Source organism: Varanus komodoensis, unplaced genomic scaffold (genome assembly GCF_004798865.1).
Source record: "Varanus komodoensis strain SLA01 unplaced genomic scaffold, ASM479886v1 scaffold13_3, whole genome shotgun sequence".
Taxonomy (NCBI): domain Eukaryota; kingdom Metazoa; phylum Chordata; class Lepidosauria; order Squamata; family Varanidae; genus Varanus; species Varanus komodoensis.
In genome coordinates, this window is record NW_025335409.1 from 12,102,444 (window position 1) to 12,126,848 (window position 24,405).

General features: G+C 41.3%; 1 protein-coding gene across 8 annotated transcripts in view; it reads left to right on the plus strand.

The window, feature by feature from the left end:
* MAGI2 (membrane associated guanylate kinase, WW and PDZ domain containing 2) overlaps positions 1-24,405 on the plus strand; it is a 708,373-nt gene that overhangs the window by 605,508 nt on the left and 78,460 nt on the right. For all 8 annotated transcript variants that reach the window (XM_044423188.1, XM_044423195.1, XM_044423191.1 and 5 more), the window contains 3 exons: positions 1,426-1,615; positions 20,513-20,604; positions 24,166-24,358. In XM_044423188.1, the coding sequence (XP_044279123.1) occupies positions 1,426-1,615; positions 20,513-20,604; positions 24,166-24,358 (475 nt within the window). The remainder of the gene's footprint in view (positions 1-1,425; positions 1,616-20,512; positions 20,605-24,165; positions 24,359-24,405) is intronic.

Genomic DNA, 24,405 nt, shown 5'->3' on the forward strand with positions numbered 1-24,405 from the left:
GTGCCCGTTTTTAAGTGGGGGTATGGGGCTGGAGTTCCTGTCCTGTTCATCCCATCTTGTGGGAAAACTTGGCCTGGCCCAAGAACTCCTCCTGAGGGAATACCTGTCATCTTCTCAGGTTGTAGCATCTTGAGGCATTTATGAGCTTGCTACTTCCTCCTCAGCCAAATCTGCCCCCTAATCTCTTATCAGTGAATGTCTCTCAGGCAGGGGTGCTCTGGCCATGTTTCCTGCAAGCTCACTCTGGCAGCAGGGGAGGAGGATGGCTGACTTTTCCAGAGCATAAAAACATAACAGGAGAAAAGCCATGCTGGATCAAAGCAAGGTCCATCCAGTCCATCACTCCACACACACAGTGGCACATCAGCTGCCCATGGGATACCTCAAGCAGGATAGATGCAAGATTTCTACCTTCCCAAGCTCTTCAAGAAATGGTGTATGCAGACAGGCCACACCTGGTCAAGGAGGTAGCACATAGCCAGCAAGGCTTGTAGCCGCTGATACCCTTCTCCATGAATCTGTTCAGTCCTCTTTTAAAGCCATCCAAATTGGTAGTCCTCACCACTTCCCATGGCAGTCAAATACACAGGTTTTCTGTATGTTGTGTGAACAAGTACTTCCTTTTATCTGTCCTAAACCTTCCACCAATCAGCTTCATGGGATAACCCTGGATTTGAGTATTATGGAACAGGAAGAAAAATCTATTGTGAATGGAGGCAGAGGCAAATTCCCTGGACTCTGAACATTCAAAACCTATCTAGGCCTGAAATCTCATTATTACTGAGTCAGATTGTTCTCTAAGACAGGACTTTCAAGGGAAAGCATGGCATGGATAATGACTCTGGTATGGATAATGAGTCTGAGTTTCCCCGCCACTACTGCAGTGGTGGGGAAACTCAGGCCTTGGGGCTAACTCAAGCCATCCCTTTACTCCCAATTTGGCCTGCTGGAGTTCCTCAGATGGCCCCATCCCTTTTCCCAGGTCCCACTACTTTCTCCTTGAACAATGTCTGTTTGGTGGTTGCCTGGCATTTCTGTGTGTGTGATTTTTTTTTTTTTAATCTTTGGGTCTGTGCCCTTTGCCCTTGACCCCTGCTGCCGCCAGAATGCATCCCCAAAAGCTGTTCTGGAATGGAATTCAGCCCTTGGGCAACTGGAATCTCAGAAAAAATATAATTAAAAATATGTTCCATTTATTATTAATAGTACAATAGTACAAAATGCACACTGACTTATCTATGCCATCCTATATCTGGGAATAAGTCCCATTGAACTCAGTGTGGCTTACTCCGAGTAGCACTATAGAAGATTGCACTGTAAACCGCCCAGGCATTGTGTGGCTGTGAAAAGGAAATGTGACATAAACTGCGCCTGCAGACTTTCCGTCTAAAACTTGTCATCTTGTTTTTCTGTTATTTATTATAGATGATGGAACGATGGGAAAACCAAGGCAGTCCGCAGACAAGTTTATCTGCTCCAGCGATACCGCAAAATATTCCCTTTCCACCCACCCTTCACAGGAGTTCTTTTCCTGATTCAACAGAGGCCTTTGACCCAAGGAAACCTGACCCATATGAGCTGTATGAGAAATCACGAGCTATTTATGAAAGTAGGCGTAAGTGAAAACCGTGGTCCCCTCAGCAGAGCACTTGACAACATTAAGCACTGGCCTTTACATGCTCCAAATCTGGCACAACAGCACTGGTTATTATAAGGCAAAGTAGTCCAAATCATGGCTCTAGTCTTTATGGATTGCAGAATGAAGGAGTTACCCTGATTTTGCCTCCATTTAAAAAATGCAACCCATCAGCGTTTCTGCTGATGAATTTCAGTCAAGATGCACAGGACATCATGGAAGAGCCCTGACTGCAGTGTTGTGCTTTTAATTATTTGGTCCCATGTAAATCAGCTTTTTGTTCAGGTTGAGTGCTCTGACTCTCCTTCCAACAATGCGAAACAATGCATGCCACCTTTTTACCGTGCAATTTTTCTTTCCATTTCATTAGCAAAATGCTTCAAAGCGTACACTTACCTTCTTTGGTGCTTCTGTAGTATTGTTACAATGCTAAGCTAAAAGTCAAAGTGTTAGGCTGTTTGTTTCATTTTTAACTGGTATTATTTTCAGCCAGCATATCACAATAGGGTGTTGTGTACACAACATTAGGCGTCTTAGGGCGAAACAAGACTTGACGGTGGGCGAGCCTCCGTGGAAGAAAAGGGCAAATGGGGAAGCTGTGCACCCAGGGTGGGCTGGGAGAGAAGTCACAACCTTCCTTCACTGTGATGCATGCTAGGCCATTTCATTGAACCCATTTTTAAAAATAGACCTCCTGTATTGGCTTCCATTTAAAACAAAATCTGAGCATACACCACTAAAGGTTTAACTGATATCAGCTGCAACCCCCCCCCCCCCATTGCTTAGGACCTGGAATTCAGTCAACGCAATTCCAACTCTTTGGTATTATTTATAAATCATACCAAAGTCAGTCCTGTCTGATAGTCAGGGAGAGAGGATGGATGGGAGAGTGCCAGGCCTTTTTCCTCCCTTGTCTCCTCCCTTTTTCCCATCCCTGAAGCTAATGCCACCAGGAGAGCAGGGTTCCCCAGGCTGTACCATGTTCTTCCCAAATGCAGTCCAGCCTCTGGGTCCCCAGAAGGAGACCCAGAGACCCAAACCAAGACTTTCCTAATTTACATGTAAGAACACCAACCTGCACCACACTTCTCAGAAGTCATTTGTTTGGTTGCATTGGTGCTTACCACTCAATGGAGAAAACCCAGGGCAGCAAACTTAAATTGGAAGATTAACAAGCTCAACTTTACTGAGAATTGTGCCTGGTTCCATGTAGGCTGAGAATTCTTCTGGACCCTGAGGTGGTTATAAAGGCCCAACTACCCCTGAAGGCTTCTCCTGCAAAACTGAAGCTGTTTCTTCCAGTTCACTCACAGGGGAAGGATTTGCAGCTGAATTATTGCTTGGCATTATGTGCACGAGTCCCAAGGCATTCTTTCTTCCCCAGTCTGCCCTTGCAGCCGTGAGGAGGAGACTGGAAGCATTCATTTCCAATTTGAACTCCAAGATTGCTCAAACCTAAACAAAGTATGATTAAACTTAACTATGGTTTGTTTGTTTATATATTAGATTTGGATTGGGGTTGCCTTGGGGCAGTTTACAATTACAACACAGGTATCAAAATGATGTAATTCTAAACATTACAAAAATTAAAAACATTGATGAGCCAGCAGTAAAATTAATAAAGCAACAGATTAAAGGTTAAATTCCTATTTGAAGAAGAAAGTAAGAGTATATACTATGAAAATAGGATGAGCATTCTATAGGTGGAGGCCATTACAGAAATGGCACTTTCTCTGGTAGCCACCTAGGCACCATTGCGTTCAATAGCACCTAGAGGAGAGTATCTGAAGATGTTCTTAGCAGTCAGGCAGGTATATATGGAAGAAGGCATTCATTAGGTAGACTGGCCCTAAGCTAGTCAGGGCACAATCCTATGGCCTCCTGACATTGTTTGAGAAGTTGAAGGATTCTTTGGAGTCTTAGCATCATGCTCCAACTGCCAGGAACTAAGGTTTAGGCAAAGCATTTCCACCATTTAGATTGGTCCAAAAAGCTGGAAGACAAGCAAACAATCAGAGGCCAGACAAAAGGAAATGAGGCCAGTGAAAAGGGCTGTGGCTTTCTGGGAAGCCCCATAGGGCTTTTCTCTTGGGTCTCACGTTTCCCATCCTCGTGCTAAACTGTGTCCAAACGTGGCCATGATCAGACTTATCCAGATGCTCCAGTCCTTTCCTCTTGATAGTACTCAACATTTTCTGCCAACCCACCTAGATGCTCCATTAAAAAGTATGAGAGACACAAGATGCATTAACTGTGATCTTACTCCACAGCCTGCTGCAGAGGGTGGACAGCCCTGAGCTCAAGTCTCCCAAAGAATAATGTGTCCACCAGAGCTGCTTTGGGTGGAAGCCACGGTGACTCTACAAGTGCCCTGAGTGTAGGACTTTGTACAGATGTGGACCAAGGCACTTGAAAGGGCAATAGCAAGGGTCCCTACTCAGACTCATCCCTGGAAAACTCTCGAGCAAGGATTGGCTCAGGACTTTTCCTCTGCCACATGCATCCACTGCTTTAATGGAAGAATATGGATGTGGTGCTGAAAAGATATTCCCTAGTGATCTCCCTTCTGGGAATGGCTGTCAGAAAGAGTGAAGGGAGGCCCCGCAATTAACCAGGATTTTCTGTAACTCAGCACCTTTGCTTAAAATGTACTTGACTTGATCTAACACTTTAAAGACAGGACAGACTTTCCCCAATAATTGCTCCCCTTTGGTAGTCACTCAGTAGTAAATGAAATCCTTTCACAGAACTTCGCACTTATTATTCAGCAGGGAAGCTCTTGAATAAAACTGCTAGAGACAGAGCAGGAAAGCGTCCAGTAAAGGCTAACTTTTATCTAGTAAAACAGAACAAAACAAAAGAACCTGGAGGGATAATCATAATACAAAGAATTAGAAAAGGCATAGATCACGAGAGAGACAGAACTTTGGCCTTAGGGCAAAGAAAGCATTTTCAGAGGTTTTTCTAATATTAGGTTGTTCATAGGGGTCATATTTAATTCATATTTAGGTCTAAATGTCATTCCAAGCCTTACAGTTCACCAGAGAGTGAAATGATTGCAGCAGAAATGAAATTTTAAACTTTGTGAAACAGCTTAAAATGGTTAACGGTGGTTCCTCAGTGTTGTTTACCGGGGGTGCTCTCCAAAACCTTGTCTGCAAAGGAAAGCTCCCTATGCTGCGGATTATACAACATGCATGCGTCTAATATCTTGGCAGTCTGCTCACAACACTCCCATGACTCTGCTGGTGGACTGCAATGCACCTACTATGGAAATAGAGAATAGTGTAATAATAGTGTAATATTATCGACAGAAATTTGATAGAAATTCTTATTTATTCATTCATTTATTAAATTGGTATAAAAGCTGCCTGTTAACATCATGCTCTCTGGGTGGCCATTTCAATAAAAATGCCAAGAACAACATTAGGTAAAATAATACATTTAAAATATTAAATAAACAAATAAATAAGCTAACACACGATGTATATAATCAGACAAAGGATATATTAATAAAATTAATAAATTTAAAGCAGTGCCACCTGGTTTAATAGTGACATAGGTGCATCAAAAAAGAATTTGTTTTGGCATGTACCTAAAACTCAGTGAAGTAGGCGCCTGACAAATCTCCAAGGGAAGGGCATTCCACAATTGGGGTGTTACTGCAGGAAGGGCCCTCCTTGTTGCAACCTCCCTGTTAGCCTGTATCAACCTCTAACAATAGGCAGTCATGTTTGGAGGAAGGCACCTCCCAGATAATGTGGTACCAAGCTGTTGAGGATTTTCTATGCTGTAGTCAAAACCTTGAATCGCCAAGTCCACCTGGGCAACCAGAGAGAGTTCGGGGTCCAGGAGCATCCCAGACTATGAGTCTTGCCCTTTAGGGGGAGTGCACTTCCATCCAGGGCAGGTTTATAATCTCCCAGTTGAAATGGAGCTTTACTCACCAACAGCACTTCCGTCTTATTGGGATGGAGCTTAAGCTTCTTGGCCCTTTCTGGAGATACAGATAAAAGGCATAGTGCAAACGATAGTCTCCTCCCAAGCAACCTCAACCCCAGTGAAAGCTTAATGCTGTGTTTTAAGCTATATCAATTCTAAGTAATTTCAGTTTGGGCTGCAATGCATAACCAATGATGAGCAACTCTTTAATGTGCTTTTCTGTTCTACTTTTTAAATGACCAGGGTCAATGTTATAACTAGCCAAATGTAGGAAGTCTCAGTTGGAGGCATCTTTAAAATGAACTTATTAAGCAAAAACACCAAAGGGGCAAACAAAATATTAGGAAGTGACAATTAGCAAGGCTTTTAGAAGCTCATGCTGATGTGGCCATCTTTCCCCCTTTTTGCCTAGAAAAGATAATAAAATTAAACTGTTATTATGTGCCCTCATGACCTGTGGATGAAAGCCCTCCAAAATGTCCTGTCCTTCCCAGCCCTGCTCAGCTCTTGTAAACTCAGAGCTGTGACTACCTTTATGGAATCGATGCATCCCATAGTTCTTCTACTTCCTCTTCTCCTGCCTTTGCCTTTCCCTAGCATGATTGCCTTCTCCAGCAAGTTCTGCATTCTCATTTGTCCACAATATGACAGCCTTCATCATTTTTGCTTCCAGGGAAAGTTCTGGCTTGCCTCATTTTGCCTACGAAAGATAGTAACATTAAATGACTGGAAAAGATTAAAGAGAACTATACTGGTTGTGTTAACTAACAGTAACCAGGGGCTCTGCATTCAAAGTCCAAGAAGAAGCGCATCACAGAAAGTCCTAATCCAAAGTCCCATGGCTACATGGCCTTAGGACCCTTCAGTCATAGCACTTTCTCCATATTTATTTATTTTACTGATTTAGTAGATTTATATCCCACAGTTTTCTTTTTTTTAAAGAACACAAAGCAGCTTCCATCATTCTCCTCCTCCTCCTTAATCTTATCCCCACAACAACAACCCTGTGCAGCAGGTTTGGCTGAGAGTCTGTGACTGTCCCAAAGTCACCCAGTTGGCCCCATGGCCGGGACTAGAAACCAGGTCGCCCAGCCCTGTGCTCTTAACCAATACACCACACTACACACCTGCTGGATGCAGCTTCTGTGCTTGTATTAATAAATTTGTCCTACTAAATTTTCAGGGTTGCAAGATTTGTGCCATTTGCTATATCAGGTAGTCAAAAAGGTCCTGGGCTGTTGCATTCCTTTCTTCAGCATCAGGCCCCTTTGTGGTGCAAGCCAAGATGAGAGGGCCATTGGAACAAGCCTTCTGCACACATCCATCTCAGCCATGTCTTTCCCTGGATGCCGGCCAATTGTAGTTTGCCTTCCAGTTGAACAGCAGGATGAGTTCAGCACACAGTCATGTGAATGCACTTGGTGTAATCTGCTTATAGGCTCTGAGACCTTTCCAGAATGGAAGTGAAGCATGTGCCTTCCTTATAAAATGAGAGTGTTACTTGCTACACTAAGGGGAAAGCAATGTGTGAAATTGTAAAGATGGAGTGGAATGAGAAAAACAGGGTTTGAAAAAATAGAGCGGTGTTATTTTTCACTCTGTTTTACATAAAATGAGCCCGAGATGCTATATAAGTTCTCACTGCCTTCTCTCAATTATTTTTCTGCTTTGAAAACTAGATGTTGCATAGGAAGTGAGAGTTTCCCTGAAGCCTTCTAGATTAAGACATCAATCATGCACTGAAGTATAAAGTTGTTAGGAATCCACATAAATTTAAGCATATACAGTAGAATATTCCCTATGTTTTTCTTAGCATGAAACCTACATTATGCAGCTTTCTGTTCCTGGGATTAAAATAGATATACCTTAATGGTATGGGCATCTAGCATTTCAAATTGCAATCCGAAACTGATGAGTGATATAAAAGGATCATTAAAAGGATCACAACAAGCTAGTAAAAAGATCAGCCTAAAATTAAAGTGAGGACCACGACAAGTTCCATTTTTACTCATAAAGAAATGAACAGGTGGCTGCTTACACATCCTCCAAAAAGAAGAGCAAGAGGAGACAGATTTGAATGAAATGTGCATGTACAGATTTGGGAATGATTGCTATTATTTAAGTAGAAATGCAGTACATCTCCCCTTATGGTCAAGGGGCTCCCCAGGTGCTGTCCAGATGATCACTGTAAAAGGCAATGACATGATCTTTGCTCTCCCTTCTCGTAGCTCTGTATCTTTACAGGGGATTTGGACCCCCCACAGTCCTTCCAACAGAGCGCTGGCTTCTGCTGGTCCTCATAGGACCATCAAAGTGATACTTGTTGGTAACATAGCACCCACTTCCTTGGAAGTAAAACTCATTGAATTTCATGGGAACTCTGCATGTAAATTTACAAAATTGCATTGTTAAAATGTAACCTTAAAGTACTTATTACAGAAAAATTTTGTCAGAGTAATCTTCCTAATAAAAGTAGCAACACATTATTGTTGAAATTAATGGGAATTATTAAAATGCTTTCAGGTCAATATACACTTTCTTACTTTGTGATAATAGATGGGTATATAAAAGCTTTTTCAAAAAGAAATCCAAAGCTCATCTAAAACAACCTACACATTCACGTGAAAACACCTAGAAAATGCTGTAAATTATTATTATTATTATTATTATTATTATTATTATTATTATGCATTTATATCCACCTTGCCTACCCTTGGAAGGAACCAGAGGTAGCTTACAGGGTTCTCCTTGGGTTAAGAGGTAGTACCTGACCCAAAGTCAACCAGTGGATGGACTGGTTCATGGGAGAATAAAACCCAATTCTCCTGAGTCCCGGTCCAGCACTCTTAACCACTACACCATGTTGGCTCTCATGTGGTATAATTCTTTTCCTAGTATAGAAAAGAGCAATACAGCTTTTACATCCCAGGAATTATTAATAACCTTTTCTGTAAATGATGTGCTCATGCATTTTAATGCATACTTCACGCTTGATATATCTTCATGTATATAACTTCAGGTGCCATTTGAAAATTAAATAAGTATGTATGCAATCAAGCAAATTGGTTGAAGAGCATTTGTAGTATGTCACTTCAAGGAGGGTATTCAATATGAAGAATGTTAAGTTAATACAGTGCTCCCAAAACATTGCCAGACACCCTTGGGGTGCAGTGCTCTGCATCCTTAGCAGAAGAAAATCTGAGTCCTACAGTGCGTCCTGCAATGCTCAGTATCCCTTTAGCCAGGCTGCTCGGGATGTGCTGGGTACTACACCCCCCCCTCAAAAACAGCAAGCATATGATTGCACCCTTAATTGATCTCAAGTGAAGGGACGGGCAATTCAAGTTGCAGCTGGTGCACAAATAATGGCAGGACCGTGGAGAGACAGACGTCCTCATCCCCCTGCTTGACAGAGGGCTAAAGTGAGGGACGTGGGCAAACGCCTTGCTCTTCACCCAAGATCCCGGCATGCCAGTTGACAGCTGGGCAACCGAGCACTGCACATGAAAGTCTCGAAGGGGCTTGGGAAGCACTTTCAGCAGAACATGCTTGCAGAGCCCTCCTCAGACGGTGGGCTCTGATGTGAAGTCTGTCCAGCAGCCAGGGCTTCCTCCCATCCTGCTTTAGTTCTACCCATGTGCCAGTGAATGCATGCTGAAGGCTAGCGCCCCGGCAAAACGGCAATGCCTGCTACAGGCTATTGCTTACAATTCACCTGGTTGCCCGTGCACTGCTGGTCTGCATCTCTGCATCAGGACGAGGCCCAGAGGTGCTGGGGGAAATGGCTCCAACAGGTATGCTAGGCCTAGCCCTGGGCTACTATCAGTGCCAGCCACAGTGGCGCCTTAAACGTTGCTTTAAACTGCTGCCACTTGTTCCTGCAGGCCTCTGCCACTGCCTGGGAAGTTTGCAGAGGGGCACCAGCCATGGGGTAGCCCTCTGCGGGGCATGGGTGGACCTTCCCTGTGGGTTCCCCAAGCCTGGCATTGTCCTGAAATGAAAAGGGTGCTTTCAATATTTCTCTGGGAGTGACTTTGAGTGACCTGCTGTGGCAGCTTAAATGTGGGAATCTCTGGCCAAGAAAAGGGACTTGCTAAAGAATAGCTGTCCAAAGTTGCTTTTTTGTAGGCTGTTCACTTAATTTGCCCTTGTTCTGAAAGGATGTAAAGAAGGCTGCTTCTTGCCCCTTTAGAACACCGTCCAGCACAGTTCCTATGACACTGGGAACACCACCTTGGGGCGCCAAGCTGAACAGTGGCTTTTACATTTGATTGATTGATTGATTGATTGATTGGTGCCTACTTGTGCCACAAATTCAGTTAGGCTTGCTCCCTCATAAATGTGGATAGGATTGCAGATGTTTAATTCAAAATATTAAACAGCTTTCAAAATGTTCTCTTTCAAATTAATCTGAGCAGATAATGGGTTTCCATAGAGCATCACCCTGAAACCCCGTGATCTTTGTAGCCCATTTCCTGCACATGTACAAACAAGGCACACATAGAACTACGGTATGGGAAAGTTCATACATTTGTGAATCCAAAATAAGCATTAACCCCCCTGGCATCACAGGGAATATACATCAAATGGAGAGGAAAATATAAGCGGCAAATACTAAATTTTTCCCTGCGCTCTTCATCTTGGCAGAAAGAGTTACTCATCATGACAAAATATTTTTGTTGCTTATAGGAGCTGACAATATATCCAAAAGCATTTTCAGATGAGATTATGAAAATATCAACACCAGAGAAAGTGCTGGGGATGAGAAATAATTCTGATTGCTGCCTGGCATGGAAGCCCCAAAGGAGCTATGCTAATAGAAAGTGTCAGCTCCACAATTGATGAGTGTATTAAAGATGTAGCCATCCATTTCTCTTAAATGCTGCGCACAAGTCCTGATTCATATTTAGAGAATTACAAGCCCTTCTTTTCCTGGTACTGAGAAGTGAAGCATGTAGAAAGGGATTTTGAGCATGTAACTGGATGAATGGGAACACAGACTAAAAATGGCAACTTCTACTCCTTTGCTTGTGTTATCATGAAGTATTTCATTGCTACTGCATAGTAGTTTGTTAGGGTTTTAATACTGTGTTGCTTAGAAATTACTTTTAATGTAAGCAACTTGTACATGTTGGCAAATAAATAAATACAAGTGATCCTTACAATATACTCAGAAGAACTTGAAGTCCTCCCCTCACATGGCTTAATGGAGGGCTTAACATGGAAGGCTTAACCTGATGCCTTACTGAGGGAGCTTCTGTTTATTTTGAGGAATATAAATGTGCCCTTTACATGGGTTTTTTGATTAAGGAATTTGCATTTCGCTGCCTTTTGATATATCCACCAGGTGGCGCTGTGGTACAGCTGCCGTTGTGTGGATTTGCAGCAATACACAACACTTTTCTTCCGGTTTGTCACGATTTAAAATTCAATAGCTGACTTTCCTTGCTCTTATAATAAATAAATAACTCCAAAAAGGCCTGGAAAACATGGGGGAGGGTCTGGAGGAGGAGGCCCCTGAAATTTTTTGAGGGATCTTAAGCACACAATGAATGCCTTGGGTAGAGAAGCCCATCAGACCATCTTCTGCATACTTACTCAGAGGTAATTCCACTTGCATTTATTAATCTTGCTACTAATTGAGAGAGTGCAGGTTTGCATCCCTTTTCTTTCACACTAGAGTACTTGTGCCCTTACTGCAGAATTTCTTTGAACAAAAGGAGGTTTGTCCAATTGTGAATTCACAATTCTTACACTAAGTTAGACAGTTGCATTGTCTAGTTGAATATAATTATCTGCCATTCTGCAGCTGCATTGCCTCATGTCTATTGTGTCAGGCTGAATCCTGGCAAGCTCAGACACGATATATTTCTTGACACTGTAACAACTCTAAACTTGTTTTATCATCCAGGGATTATGGCCAACTAACAACATCCAGATCTTCCTATAAATATATAGTCCAGTCTGCTGTTACAGTTTGAGTCTGTGTTATTCCATCTTGCATCACAGAGATAGCAAAAAGAGAAGTCCAGGCTGTGCTTCTCTGCCCAAGAGGCACAGCAGAACCTGAATGTCTAAATATTGCCTTTGGCCTTTGTGAGCAAGCAAGGAATAATACCGGGCTGGGCAACTTCAGGCTGTCTAGATGTCTTGGCTATGCTGGCTAGCATGATGGGAGCTGCAGGCCAAACCTCTTAAAAGGCCACAAGTGGCCCACTTTTTCTAAGATCTTCCCAATTTGGTGCCCTGTGCATGTATAATAATCCCCAACTCCCATAATCCCCCAGCCAAAAGTAGTCTAAGACATTTTTTAAGAGAACAGGGTGAGGAAGGCTGGTCTAGGGGAAATATATGCTTTTTATTTCTGAAATTAAGTGTCTCTTCTTTAGATTAAAAAACCTAACTCCTTTGTTAATCCAACCTGCCTGTTCTGATGTGGTGGGATACTAACCAAGCTCATTTGACATGTGTTAGTATTTTTTTTGGCAAGTTTTCAAGAAATTTGAGGTGAGGGGTATGATGCTTAGAGGTCAGAAGCTGGCTAGCTGCAGCTTTGTACCTGAGTCAGACCTTTTAGCCAAAACACCTAATCTTAACAGTAAAAGTGACTTCCTTGAGTGATAGCAGTCAACAATTTTAGGGTGGTATGCGGTGAAAGTATAGACACATCTTTTCCAAAGTAATTCCCAGTGAATTCAGTAGTAAGGAAGGGTTAAAGTCACAATCTGTGTTCCACAAGAAGAAAGGATCTTACAAGATGAAAGATACTATTTGCAGAATCTGGAGAGAATCCACACACACACACTCACCATTCCACACTCCATTCAGCAGAGTCTGCCCACTCTGTGCGACCCATTTGCCGATGTCTTGCAGCATCTACTTTGCATGTCCGTTTGGATCAGTGCAGTTGATTCAGCATAAATATAGATCCAACTCTATGTGTCTCTAGGTAATCCACGCCCTTAGTGTGAATTTAGTCCCAGTTGTAACGCAAGAATATCATACCCTTTTCAGCTACACATGCACCTGCACCATAGTTGCATTGAACCCACTTGGATTTAATAAAAGCCTAGGATTACTCTGCAGATCTAGTTTACCTGGTGACCTATGGATGCCAGGAGAAGGAAAAGTAAAGGCTATCAAAGGTGACCCCAGGGGCACTACAGCGTTCTAATGCAGATAGATTAGTTGTCCGAGTTTTTCCTCAGGCATCAGTATTGCAGTTTGTACAAAAGAAGCAGTTCTTCAGTCGGTCAACCATACTCAGAAATTGTTCAAGTAAATAGCTTTAAGTATGGGCTTTTACATCTTGTCCAAGTGTGTCCAGTAACATATGCAACTATCAAACAGTTGTGAAAATTTATTTGGCAGGGCGGGTTCTTTTCATGGGAGTTTTAAGGAACAGTGAAGGCTGTCACTTAAAAACAAAATATGTTTTTTCCTCCAAACTAATGTTTACCAACACTGCATGTTTTTAATGATGCACAGTTGTCATATCATTCAGTCTTTTTCCAACCCCCACCACATTTATAAAATATAACTATATTTTAGCTAATTTGCTTGTTCAAAGCTACAGAATTTAGAGTTAGATAATTCATACCAAAGCAGAGAAAGCAATGTTGTATCTTAAGTGTCTGGAGAAATTTATTTTGCTTTTAACTCCACATTTTCCTATTCAGAACAAGTGCCGCCCAGGACTGGGTTTCGAATGGATTCCTCTGGCAAGTATTCTTCAGCCTTCATTGTGCTGTAACATAACTCTTCTCCATTGTCTGTTTAAATGACTGTACTTCTTTTAGTCGTGGCTCAGAGGCATGGCCGATCATGAGTGTCCTATCACCATTCTCCATAATGCAGGGTTTTTTAAAAAATTTTGTGCTTAACGAGACTGAGAATTTTCGTCTAATACACACCCATGGTGAGAAGGAGCTAACGTTCCTCTTCATTTTTTAACCCTCAAACAATATTAACCATTTCTATATTCATGATGATTAATAACAAATACCAGTGGATTAATAACATATGCCAGAGGATTCGTGTTAATCATTCTTCAGACATACACAGCAATTTAGGCTGACCTTCCTGCAGAAATGAAAACTATATCCCCAAAGCGTTTTTGTAAAGGGGGAGTCTGTTCCTTTTGAAGTATCATATTCCTTTATGTTCATCCTTCTACTTACCAGCCCTAAGCATACTAAATCAGAGCTGTGTCCTGATGTTGTCCTGATGTTGTTATCATGTTGAGAGCAATGTCCTGAAAATTCTGGTTTCACTGGTTTGTATCCAGTGGTGCTGTTCCACCAATGGAAGGAAACATCTGGCAAAACAAATTTCTCCCACGTGCTTCCCAGATCTATTTCAGAGTGTGAAGGGATTCTCCAGAGCAAATGGACAGGAGACAGCAGAGGGGGAGGAGAGCACTTGGGAGTCCAGCTGCACAAGCAGATGTCAGCTTGTGAGAGGGTTGAATCCAACCCTTTATCTCCAAGAGAAAGCACACAACTTAAGATAAGGGTGAATTTACCCAAGATAAACCACCTGAAAATAAGCTGGGGCAGTTTCATTGTTCACTTCCAGTTTCCTGCCTGACATTGACCACCACCCTTCTGCATTGCCACCGATTTTTCCCCAGGTGCTTTAGAAGGACACACATGACTTTGTCCTTTTAATTATATTTATTTTTTCTGTCATTCGCGACTGCACACCATACACCGTCCACTATTACATTTGCTTTGTCTTATCAGCAACACAGATCAATATCCCCTCCACATGTGCTGAAATCTAAGTAGTCAATTCCATCCATTCACTGCATTGCACTTGAACAGACACTTGTGGATTTCCTTGCCCGCTGCACTGCTTCCCTGGACTCCAAACCCCAAAAGGGGCAGTTCAGTGAGATGAAGCTACTTGGATGGGGGCAATTACTGCTGGAGCACAGGTGTCTCTGCCATGCAAATGGCTTTGATCTTTAAAATGTTATCTTTCTCTCACTCGCTGGTGCAGAAGCGGTAACCCGTTGTGGCTTATTGTATCATGCAAACCAGATCGATATGTTCTTACAACATGCAATTAAATAAGCTAAGGCTATTGCTGCATTTTTCCCCCTGGTATGTCCATGCTGAACCTCCATGTTGGGAAAAGTGGCATTCACTGAACTACGGCCTGCTAAGCCCTACCACAAGCTCCATACCAAATGTTCATAGACCTAAGCCAAGCTGACGGGTTGGCCTTCAGCTGCTTCTTCCTGAAGGAGGCATGTGCTTAATCGTTTCTACAGTAGTTTTTTCTTTTGCCCAGTTGTAAACATTGGATTGGATCCAGCTTTGGCAGGCCCAATGAAATCAATGAGACTTAAATTAGTCATGACTGAATTACATTATGTTGATTTCAGTAGGTCTTCTCTGATTATGGCTAAGTCGTGATACAACCCCTTGGACTGAAGCTCCTTCTGTCAGAATAAAGGCATTTTTGGATTCCATCAAACCCTCTTACAAAAGTATTGGAGCACTTGAAATGGAATTAGATGTCTCCCACTTTTATGCTTCATTTCTCTTGGAAAGATGAAAGGACGGTCTCTTGTTATTACCACTCACAATTGATAGTATGTTGCCAGTGTGTTGTGCGTTATAAAAAGCTCAGTCTTTGCCTAGAGGGATTCTTGTTCTAGGATGTTGTTGTTTTCAGGAAAACCGAATAAACACAGATATAGTTCCTTTTTATGAGGTTCTCAATTTCAGTTCATTAAAATGCAGATAAGATTCAAGTGCAGAAATGTATAATGCAGTATTTCTATCTGCATTCTTTGTGAAAGGTTAATCCCCTGAAACATCGCCTTATTCCCAGTGTGAGGCCTCAGTTCATACAATACAAATTTCTGCATTTATCAATAAGAAATTATTCAGATGTATGCTGCAAAACATTCAGGAGTATCTTTATGCCCAAGGCCTATCTCAGATTTCATTGTGCATTATTAACAATATCCAAAGGAAAGCCTATCCACTGAAATTTCTTTAAGATTTTCTTAGCTTTTCAGCCCCACTTTGGGGTTCTGCCATGTCATATCAACAAACAAGGGTTGCGTTCCAGTCATGGATTTTGTCGGAATTTTGCAGAGCTGATATACATGTTGAAATAGATCTACAGGCACTGAAAAAAAATAGACTTGAGGGAGGCCAGCACTCCTCCTAAAATGTTCAAGATCACAGTTCCCTGGAAACACACACTTATGGTGTGTGTGTGTGCGTGTGTGTGTTTCATAGGATGAGACCTACACTAGCTACAGTTGTCAGGATGGGTTCATTTTTGAACTTCAGGATTTCTTTCATAAATGTAAAGTGCTGGGTGCCAAATATAGCAGGAATTCCTAATTCTTCAGGTATGTTTGTGACCATATTTCATTCTACATGACAAGTAAATTCAGTCATGGTATGGACATGTTAATTCGCCTACTAGAGATCAGGGTCATCTGTCATGTTGCATTACACCATTTCCATGGAAACAAGATGATTGGGCATACCAACTTTCTGAAAAATTTAAAAACATCCCCTACTTAATTTAGGATATGTCTCCAGAGAAAATTACTTTTACTTTTGATTTTACAATCCATTACATTTTAAAATATTTGTAAAAATATTTTGAAATAAGTGTCAACATTAGGCATTCTTAACCACTAAAAGTGCTATGTAAATAAAATGAGTACATATCATTTTTTTCGAGGTCTCTCTGCAATCACACATATGGGCATTGCCATGCAGCCCATCAGCAAGATCAGAGAGAAACTTCTACAGTTCAATGTCATGAAGAAAAACTTAAAGAGGCCTCCTTTCACCTCTCCCCGCCCCATTCCCCTGCAACCCCCTCCCCCCGTGCCCCGAGGAAACTCCTCTATTACCCCCTCTTTCTCTGCCTCAATATTTTATATAAAGGAAATGAGACTTTGAACAGTTTTTGGGATTAATGTGATTCTGTCCCCACAAAATGATACAACCCCAAATTAGTTGATTGGCATCAACAGCCCCTTTTTAAAAGCCAATATGAAAAGTCAAGCCTGTGGACATTTGTGAGATATTTTATTTATTTTTAAAGTTTCTCTATCCTGTCCCCAACAGAATGTCTCAGGGTGGCTTACAATAAATAAGATCCTATTTGCATTCACTGGAGAGCTGATTTCTGTGAAGGAACATGTGTGGGAAACATATCAGAGCTTTTCAGGAACCATCTATAATTAGAAACTAGATTCCTTTGGACTCCTGTTCATAAACTTTTCTCAAAAATGGATGTGGATTGTCTTTGGGGCATGTTATCTCAGTGTCCAACCCTCACATACTGCAGTCACATTGGAATGGTTAATTACCCACTTAGTACAGGGAGAGATAAATCTGATCTTCAGAAAATGTTGGACAACAGCTCCCATCTCCCATTCTTGCGGGGGCTGGTTGAAGTTGTAATCCTACAATGTCTGAAGGGCTACAAGTTTCCCAGGCTTGAGAAAGAAGAATCCTACCAGGACAAAAAATCAGAAATAATCCTTGCTAACTTCAGTGAGCAACAATAAGGCTTTAAATACTTTATTCACATGTTACTATTTTGATGTAAATTCGAGCTTATAGGTAGCTGTGAATAACTCATGTTTAGTAAAAGGGAACTTTTTGGGTTTTTTGAGCATTTTCTGTCTCTAGGTCACTCTTAGCAATGCAGATATGAACTGTAGCATGTATTTTCACCTGTGCTGCACAAATTCTGAGTTAAATGCTGAAATGTGTAGCTGGAGTAATTTGATAGTAAGATAGGTAGGACTGAGTAGAACCACAGTATGTAGATTTTGTCCAAAACGTATGGTAAAATCACATTTGTTTCTGTGTTCATCAATATCCCATGGTAGATGTGCTGTCCCTCAACTATACTCTTTCAGAGGCCAAATTTTAACTTGGTCCTAAGTGTTTAATGCTTTCCCACTTTATTGTGTCACTGCTTGTTTAAAAAAGCCCCTTGTATGTAGAATGCTAACACATCACAAAGACAGCTAGGACAGAATGTTTCTCCCTAATGTCAGAGAGCTGTTTCATGTTTCACATTAAGTAACGTGAAAATTAGATGGTCATGATAGGTCTGTGAATGTAAAGAAAGTTCTTAATGTGATCTCTACAGACAGCTGTTTACCTAGAAGCCCATTTCAGTGCCATTCTCATGCCTACAAAATGAATGTTAAATAGGTACCTTTAAAAAAAAAAGTATGTCACAGTGCAGCATAATCTTTAAGACTTGATTTTGTTTAGCAATGTCATTATTTCTCTAACTCTGCAAGCTGTCAAGCACTTCCAATGCACTTAAGAAACTTTACAGCAGTTCGGGCCCAAGCGAGGCATGATGCTGCTAGTTCCAATGGCTTTTCTCTGGATGTGCAGCAGTCATAGGAGAAGTGGGGTGTAACGATGCGGGACGCTCAGCTGTCCTTTGTCATCGGCTCATGTTCCAACTACAGAGATCACATTTTCCCTTTTCTTTGCCATTTTCTCTCAGTCGGAATCGTGCCCGAGGGAAGTGGCCGTGGGAGGAAAAGCAAGGGAGCATCGCTCACATTGTTGCTAAAATAACACACCCGCCCTTACCAATATGCAGGGTGGGTCCAGAGTAGGTATGCAGTACTGACTGGGTCACAGAGGACCTCACATAGTGGATGAATCGAAGGAGTTCATCTTGCAGGCGTTTATTGACATTGGTGCTCACCGGAATTTGTGTCATGGTGTCCAGGACAAGTTCCAGAAATGTTGCAACAGATGGAGCACTTTCGAGCCCTTTGGAGACTAAACATGACCTGAGCATTACTGTGTGCCTACCCTTGGCCTGCCCTGTATAATTGGGAAGAACCATGTTAAAATGCATGGTTAGTTTGTTCTTTGGGGCTTTTCTCCATGAGGCTTTCAACCTGCTACCTTAATAAGGCCACTACTTCCAGATTCTTTGCAGGATTACATTTGGCTCCTCTGTACTTTTCTCTTTTCCCCACAATTTTCCTTCCTCTGGCTTTCTACATTTTCCATACAACACCACTAGGGGGCACTGCAGTATAGTAGAATTATACAAACACATAAGGGTTCCATGTTGCCATTTTCAGAGAGTACCAGAGTTTCCTCAATCTATAAAAGCCACAGGAAAGGCTGCAAAGAACCAGAGTGTTGCTGTAGAATGACAGTGTAATGTAAAGCACCTGCAAATTACCATGAATGAGGAATCACCAGCACACAGTGAATGTTCCCCAAGGAAAGGCTCTCGGGCTGTTCTTACAGGGGGGGTAGTGGAAGTGATCATAAACCTTCTTATTGGCAGAGGTTATGTGTCATTTGTATTTTTTGCAGTGACTTTTTTGTTTTAGTGGATAAGAGTGAATCTGAGGATTTGTCATGCACTCCATTGCATATAATCTCTCTGATAAATCAATAATGTTGTAGACCAGCATTTCTCAAAATGGAGGCATTGGCAACAAGGATGTGGAAACGCCCCCATTCTACAATATATTAGAAGACTTGTCATTTCTTCATGCGTGTTGTCACATGAATTTGAAAATTTCTAGTAGAGGGTTGCTTTAAAACCCTTATTTGAAAAGAGTAAATAAATAAAAATGGAGCATTTCACGTACAGAAATCTCTGTTAAAGATAATATAGTGAGTTAAGGATAATGGACAAATTTTTAGAAAAGAGATAATTTTATACAAGTAGTTTAACACAAATGGTCTTTCTACAATATTCCCAGTAATGAATAAAGTTGTTCAGCATAAATAATCTATATTTATATCAAAGACCAATAGGTGATTACTGTATGGAATTCACTGCCACAGGAAGTGGCAGCAGCTCCTAAATTAGAGGACTTTTCGAAAGAAATCAAGCAAATCCATGAAAGGAAAAGCGATCAAGTTCCAAGTTCATTTGCTGGGGAACATGAGTGGAAGGGCGCTTTTATGCGCATGCCTTGTTTCAGGGCTTCCTAGACGCTTTGGATTGGCCACTGTGGAAAATAGAGCACCAGACTGGATGAATCATTGCTCTAACCCCACAGAACTCACCTCATGTCCTGGTTACATCCTTTATGGTGAGAAAACAATAGAAGAGCTGCAGCAAATGACAGCTCTGTGTTATTACGATTCTCAGGAGAAAGCTGCTGAGCACAAAACTGCGGAAGTCACTGCCATGGAAGGCAGTGGTACTCCCAGCCACTTTGAACATCACAGATTCCAAAACAGAGACTATTTCCTTGCAATAAAGGCAGACATAGTTTTTACAAACACACAAGCTCATATGTAGAAATGGAGTATCATACTAGCGGGAAAACAAAGAGCTGGCTTGGTTCTGCTGGTGGTTGCACAACTGCTAGCAGAACAGCGAGTCCCAGTGACACCTACCCTAATGAAGTCATCATGAGTTGAGCAATGCCTTCTGCAACAACTTCTGGATCAGCTTCTGAAGCTCCTTGCAGAAAGAGTTGCAGAATGGCTTGTGGAGTGCACTGTGCAACAGTTTGCCAGACACCTTGTGTTCCTCATGGAATGCCATGTAGAACCACATATGTGCTCCAGAATGGCTTGTACAAGCAGGCTCAATATTTTGGATTTGATACTTGAACAAGGATGGCAGTGGAATTTCTGCAAGCAATAGAAACCTTGCCCTGGTGGAATGACACCCTTGGATGCAATTCATAAAATGCAGGGCAATTTGCAGCCGATTTCTACATCACTTTCCTGTGTCCCCTAATCCTCAAGGATACCTTCCCATTTAAGTGCTCTGTGTTCTGCCTGTCTGCTGTCAACACATTGGGTCTTGTTGCATTTGCTCTTGTGAGACTGTCATGTATCATTTCATGACCTCAACATGGGGGGCCCAGGTTCTGCATGGGAAGAAGCAAAACATATTACAACTCAGTGAGATCTTATTTTGTACCAGGTCCGGATTACAAGGAGTTGGATGTTCATCTTCGGAGAATGGAATCTGGCTTTGGCTTCAGAATTCTTGGAGGAGATGAACCTGGACAGCCAGTGAGTTTCTTCTGCATTTCTTTCCACTTTATAGTTTCTGTACCTTTGTATCTGTCAGAAATATATCACTTTGTATAACTGTCATGTTGGAATGGCACTTTTCTTGTTCAGACATTGAAAAAGACAGGTCTCTCCAGCTATCAGCATCTCCATCTACAAACTGTCATTACAAATCAATCTGTATTAAGTTGCTGAGATTATGTTCTCCAGCCTGTTACGCAATGCATTTTCCTCTTGACAGCTTTCAGTTATTGAGTTAAAGAACATGATTGGCTTCTGTGAATGGTCAAGGCTTTGCTTCACCAGTTGAACTTTGTGGGAGCAAATGAATGTCATGCTTTGATATGTGACACCAAAAAATATTTGCTGGATGAATATGATGAGTTGAATTCAGAGTCAGTCATGCTTCAAGTAGATCCATTTATTTCAGTGGATGTAGTCTAAGAGTGATTAAATCCAGATCCAAACCACTAATTCTGAGATTTGAAACATATAATTTATCACTGAAATCCTTCAGTACATATCCTGCAATGATATGGAGTGCATTCTGAAATGTGTGACACTAGGACTTTCATTGGTCATGTACTAAAAAATTATGGTATCCAGATAGAAATAATAAAGCACTTTCAGTGTTTAGTTGTGCCTTTTACTTCCATGCAAAGAAAAATGCAGCTTTGTATCCAAAGTTTTGGGATGTCTGTGTTAGGAATCTGATTGTCCCACTCCCCAAATTGTGCTTCCTCTGCACTAGTGCCAGTTCCCTATGGTATAAGTCAAGCCAACTTACAGATCTCCATGTCTAAGACTGGTCATGATGTTGACATTTAAAAAAAAATTGTTTGCACAAATCTGCAGCTGAACAACATGTGGTCATCATGTGATTTGTGCAGATTGACCAATTTTACGTAAATCATTCTAGATCTACATGTTTTCAGGTTTTGATTTGCAAAAATTATACTAAATAGTGTTGTTTGCACCAATTGGATAAACTTATATAATAGCACCATTTGTTCAGATTTCCTTAGCTTACCCCTAGTTTGGGTGTCATTAAGAGATTTGATATCAAACAACATGAAGAGGTGGGGACAGGTTTTTTTTTTTTTACAAAGTCTTGTGGATTGGTAGATTTAGAACCACAGCTGATTTTAGATTTATGACTAAGCTTTGCATGTTTTCATGTAAAAGCTACAGTCCTTAATGAGCAATAGATTTTCTTGTTGCTAGCAGTTATATGCTCCTCCCTCCCTCTTTTATGATCTCTTTTGCAATTTCTGCCATTATATTATACTGCCATTCAACTGGCCACTTAGACTGAGATATAATGATAGTTTATATTAGACTGGGAATGTTCCTTGAGGCTGCATGCTCCATCCCTGACTCAGCCAGCTACTCCCTTTCCTCCACTAGCACACCCAGCTTTCATGCATCTACCATGGTTGATTAAATCCCAGTTTCTTGTTACCTCCAACTGGGAAGCTATAGCCTAATCTACTGATGAACCAAGATGCAAAACTAGGATTTAGGCAAACCCAGACACATATAATTACAGCACACCAGAAAAAGGAGCAGAGGAAGGGAAAAAGGAGCAGAGAAGATGGAGCGTGCAAGCACAAAGTCTTTCATCACTCTAAGAAACCATGTCTGAACCAACCCTTTGTGAATTTGGTATATTGGCATATATTTGGGGCACATACTGCTTGTAATGATGTCTGGATGTTCTGCAATGGCCATAATCACACAAATTCTGCATATTGTTAGAAGGAAACCATAACATCCAAGATTACTGTTCCAGAAGGGGAATGGTTTCATGATTCAGAAATGCTGTACTAGTGCAGTAGACAGAAGGAAATTAAATGGCACATGAAAAACTGGTCTGAGCAGAGTTATTCTGTCCCACTAGCTGCTTAACTTTCATGTCAAGTAAGGCCTGAACATGCAGAAGAAGATGTCTTTAGTTATTCTTCTCTGCACTCAGTAGCAGAGACTAAAGGGAAAGCTAACTCTCATATCTTTTTTATCTTAGTGGTGTTGTTTTTCAAACAGACTCTTAGATTCTTTAGCATGGGAGAATAAATATATGGAATCTTTGAAAAAATGGGAAATGCATTTTTTGTTTTTTTAATGGCATTGCTCTCTGTGGAGATTGCCTCAGGGTGTGCAACTGAACTGGAACCAATGTTTCATAAAGAAACCTTTGTAGAATGAGAAAATAAAAATGTACATATTCTCAGTGCAGAACTGAGCTAGTTTAAGTTGGCATTCTGATTCTAAATGGTAGTGTTAGTGTATTTGCTGATGATACAGCCAGGGAAATGTTTTTTCAAGGAAAATCATAGTCCCTAATGTTATTGGTGTTGCATTAGAGTAGTTTATGCTGATACAACTGAATCAGGTCCGTGCTTTCATCCCACTGGATATTGCACAAAGTGCCATCCAGATGTTTTGGACTTCACTTTCCATCAGCCCCAGCCAACATGACCAATGGTCGGGAGTGCAGGGACCAGTGGAATGCCATTGAGCCCCCATGATGCTATTGTGTTTAGTTCGTTAAATAGCTCTCAAGAATTGCTGGAGCGAAATGCCTTGGATTACATTCACTTGTGATACTAAACTTTCTGCTTGCCTGAGTGAGAGAGAACCAAAGCAAGAGTCAGCATGTACTGTGTGAATTAGATCTAAAATTGAAGGAAAAGCCAAAGGATTTCAAAGCACTTTTCCAAACCTTGATTTCCCCTCTGCAGGGACCAGCCACTTCTTTACAAGCAACAATCTCTAATCAACGTTGTACAAGAAATATGTCATTACATTCATATGACAAAGAGTATGCAAAGTGGACATCAGACCACTATAATTAACTTACCATTAAATCAGTTCAGAAGTTTCCACATTGGTCCTCCAACTCAATATTAAATGAGAACACTTCAAAATGCTATTGTGGGAGTATCTGGCTCAGAGATTATGTATAAGAATCCCTTAAAATTAAACAGGTTGTCTTGTCCTGATCACGCTGGTGCCTGCAGTGCCTTTAATTATTCCAGATTTCTTAACTTCATGATCATTTATATTTCAAAAATTTAGGGACGTACATTTGAAGAACTTAGCCAGCACTGTATTTTTGCAAAGGCATTGCTGTTTTGATTATGAATCCCATTATTCTTTATGAAAAATTAAGCATAAGTCCAACTGAGTCCCACTGCTGGGACAATGGGAAAAAAGTGGTAATATACTACTAAAATTTGGCAGACGATGACCATCTTTTCCCATTGCCTTAACAGCCATTATATTGTTGGTTTATCCTAGTACATTATTACTTACTGGTGCCGGGGGACAATTGGATACTTCTTACTGTAATTACTGCAAAGAACTACAGCTACTGTAAATTACTGGGGACATTTCTCATTGGCTTATGTGAAGAATAGCTTTCTAGGAGAAGTTTTCCAAATATTCTGAAATGGAGCAAAGGAAGCCTCTACCTAGTCATCTCCAGAAACATGCTGGAATTTTTTGTCACCTTACTGTTTAGATTTATTTTTGCAACACTACTTTTGTGTCATTACTTAGATTCTAATTGGAGCAGTAATTGCCATGGGCTCAGCAGACAGAGATGGCCGCCTACATCCTGGTGATGAGTTGGTCTATGTAGATGGAATTCCAGTGGCTGGCAAAACCCACCGATACGTGATTGATCTCATGCATAATGCAGCTCGAAATGGGCAAGTGAATCTAACTGTGAGAAGAAAGGTGCTACCCACAGGTATGTGTTTTTCAAAGGTGGGGAAAGCAAATGTGGTTGATTGAAAG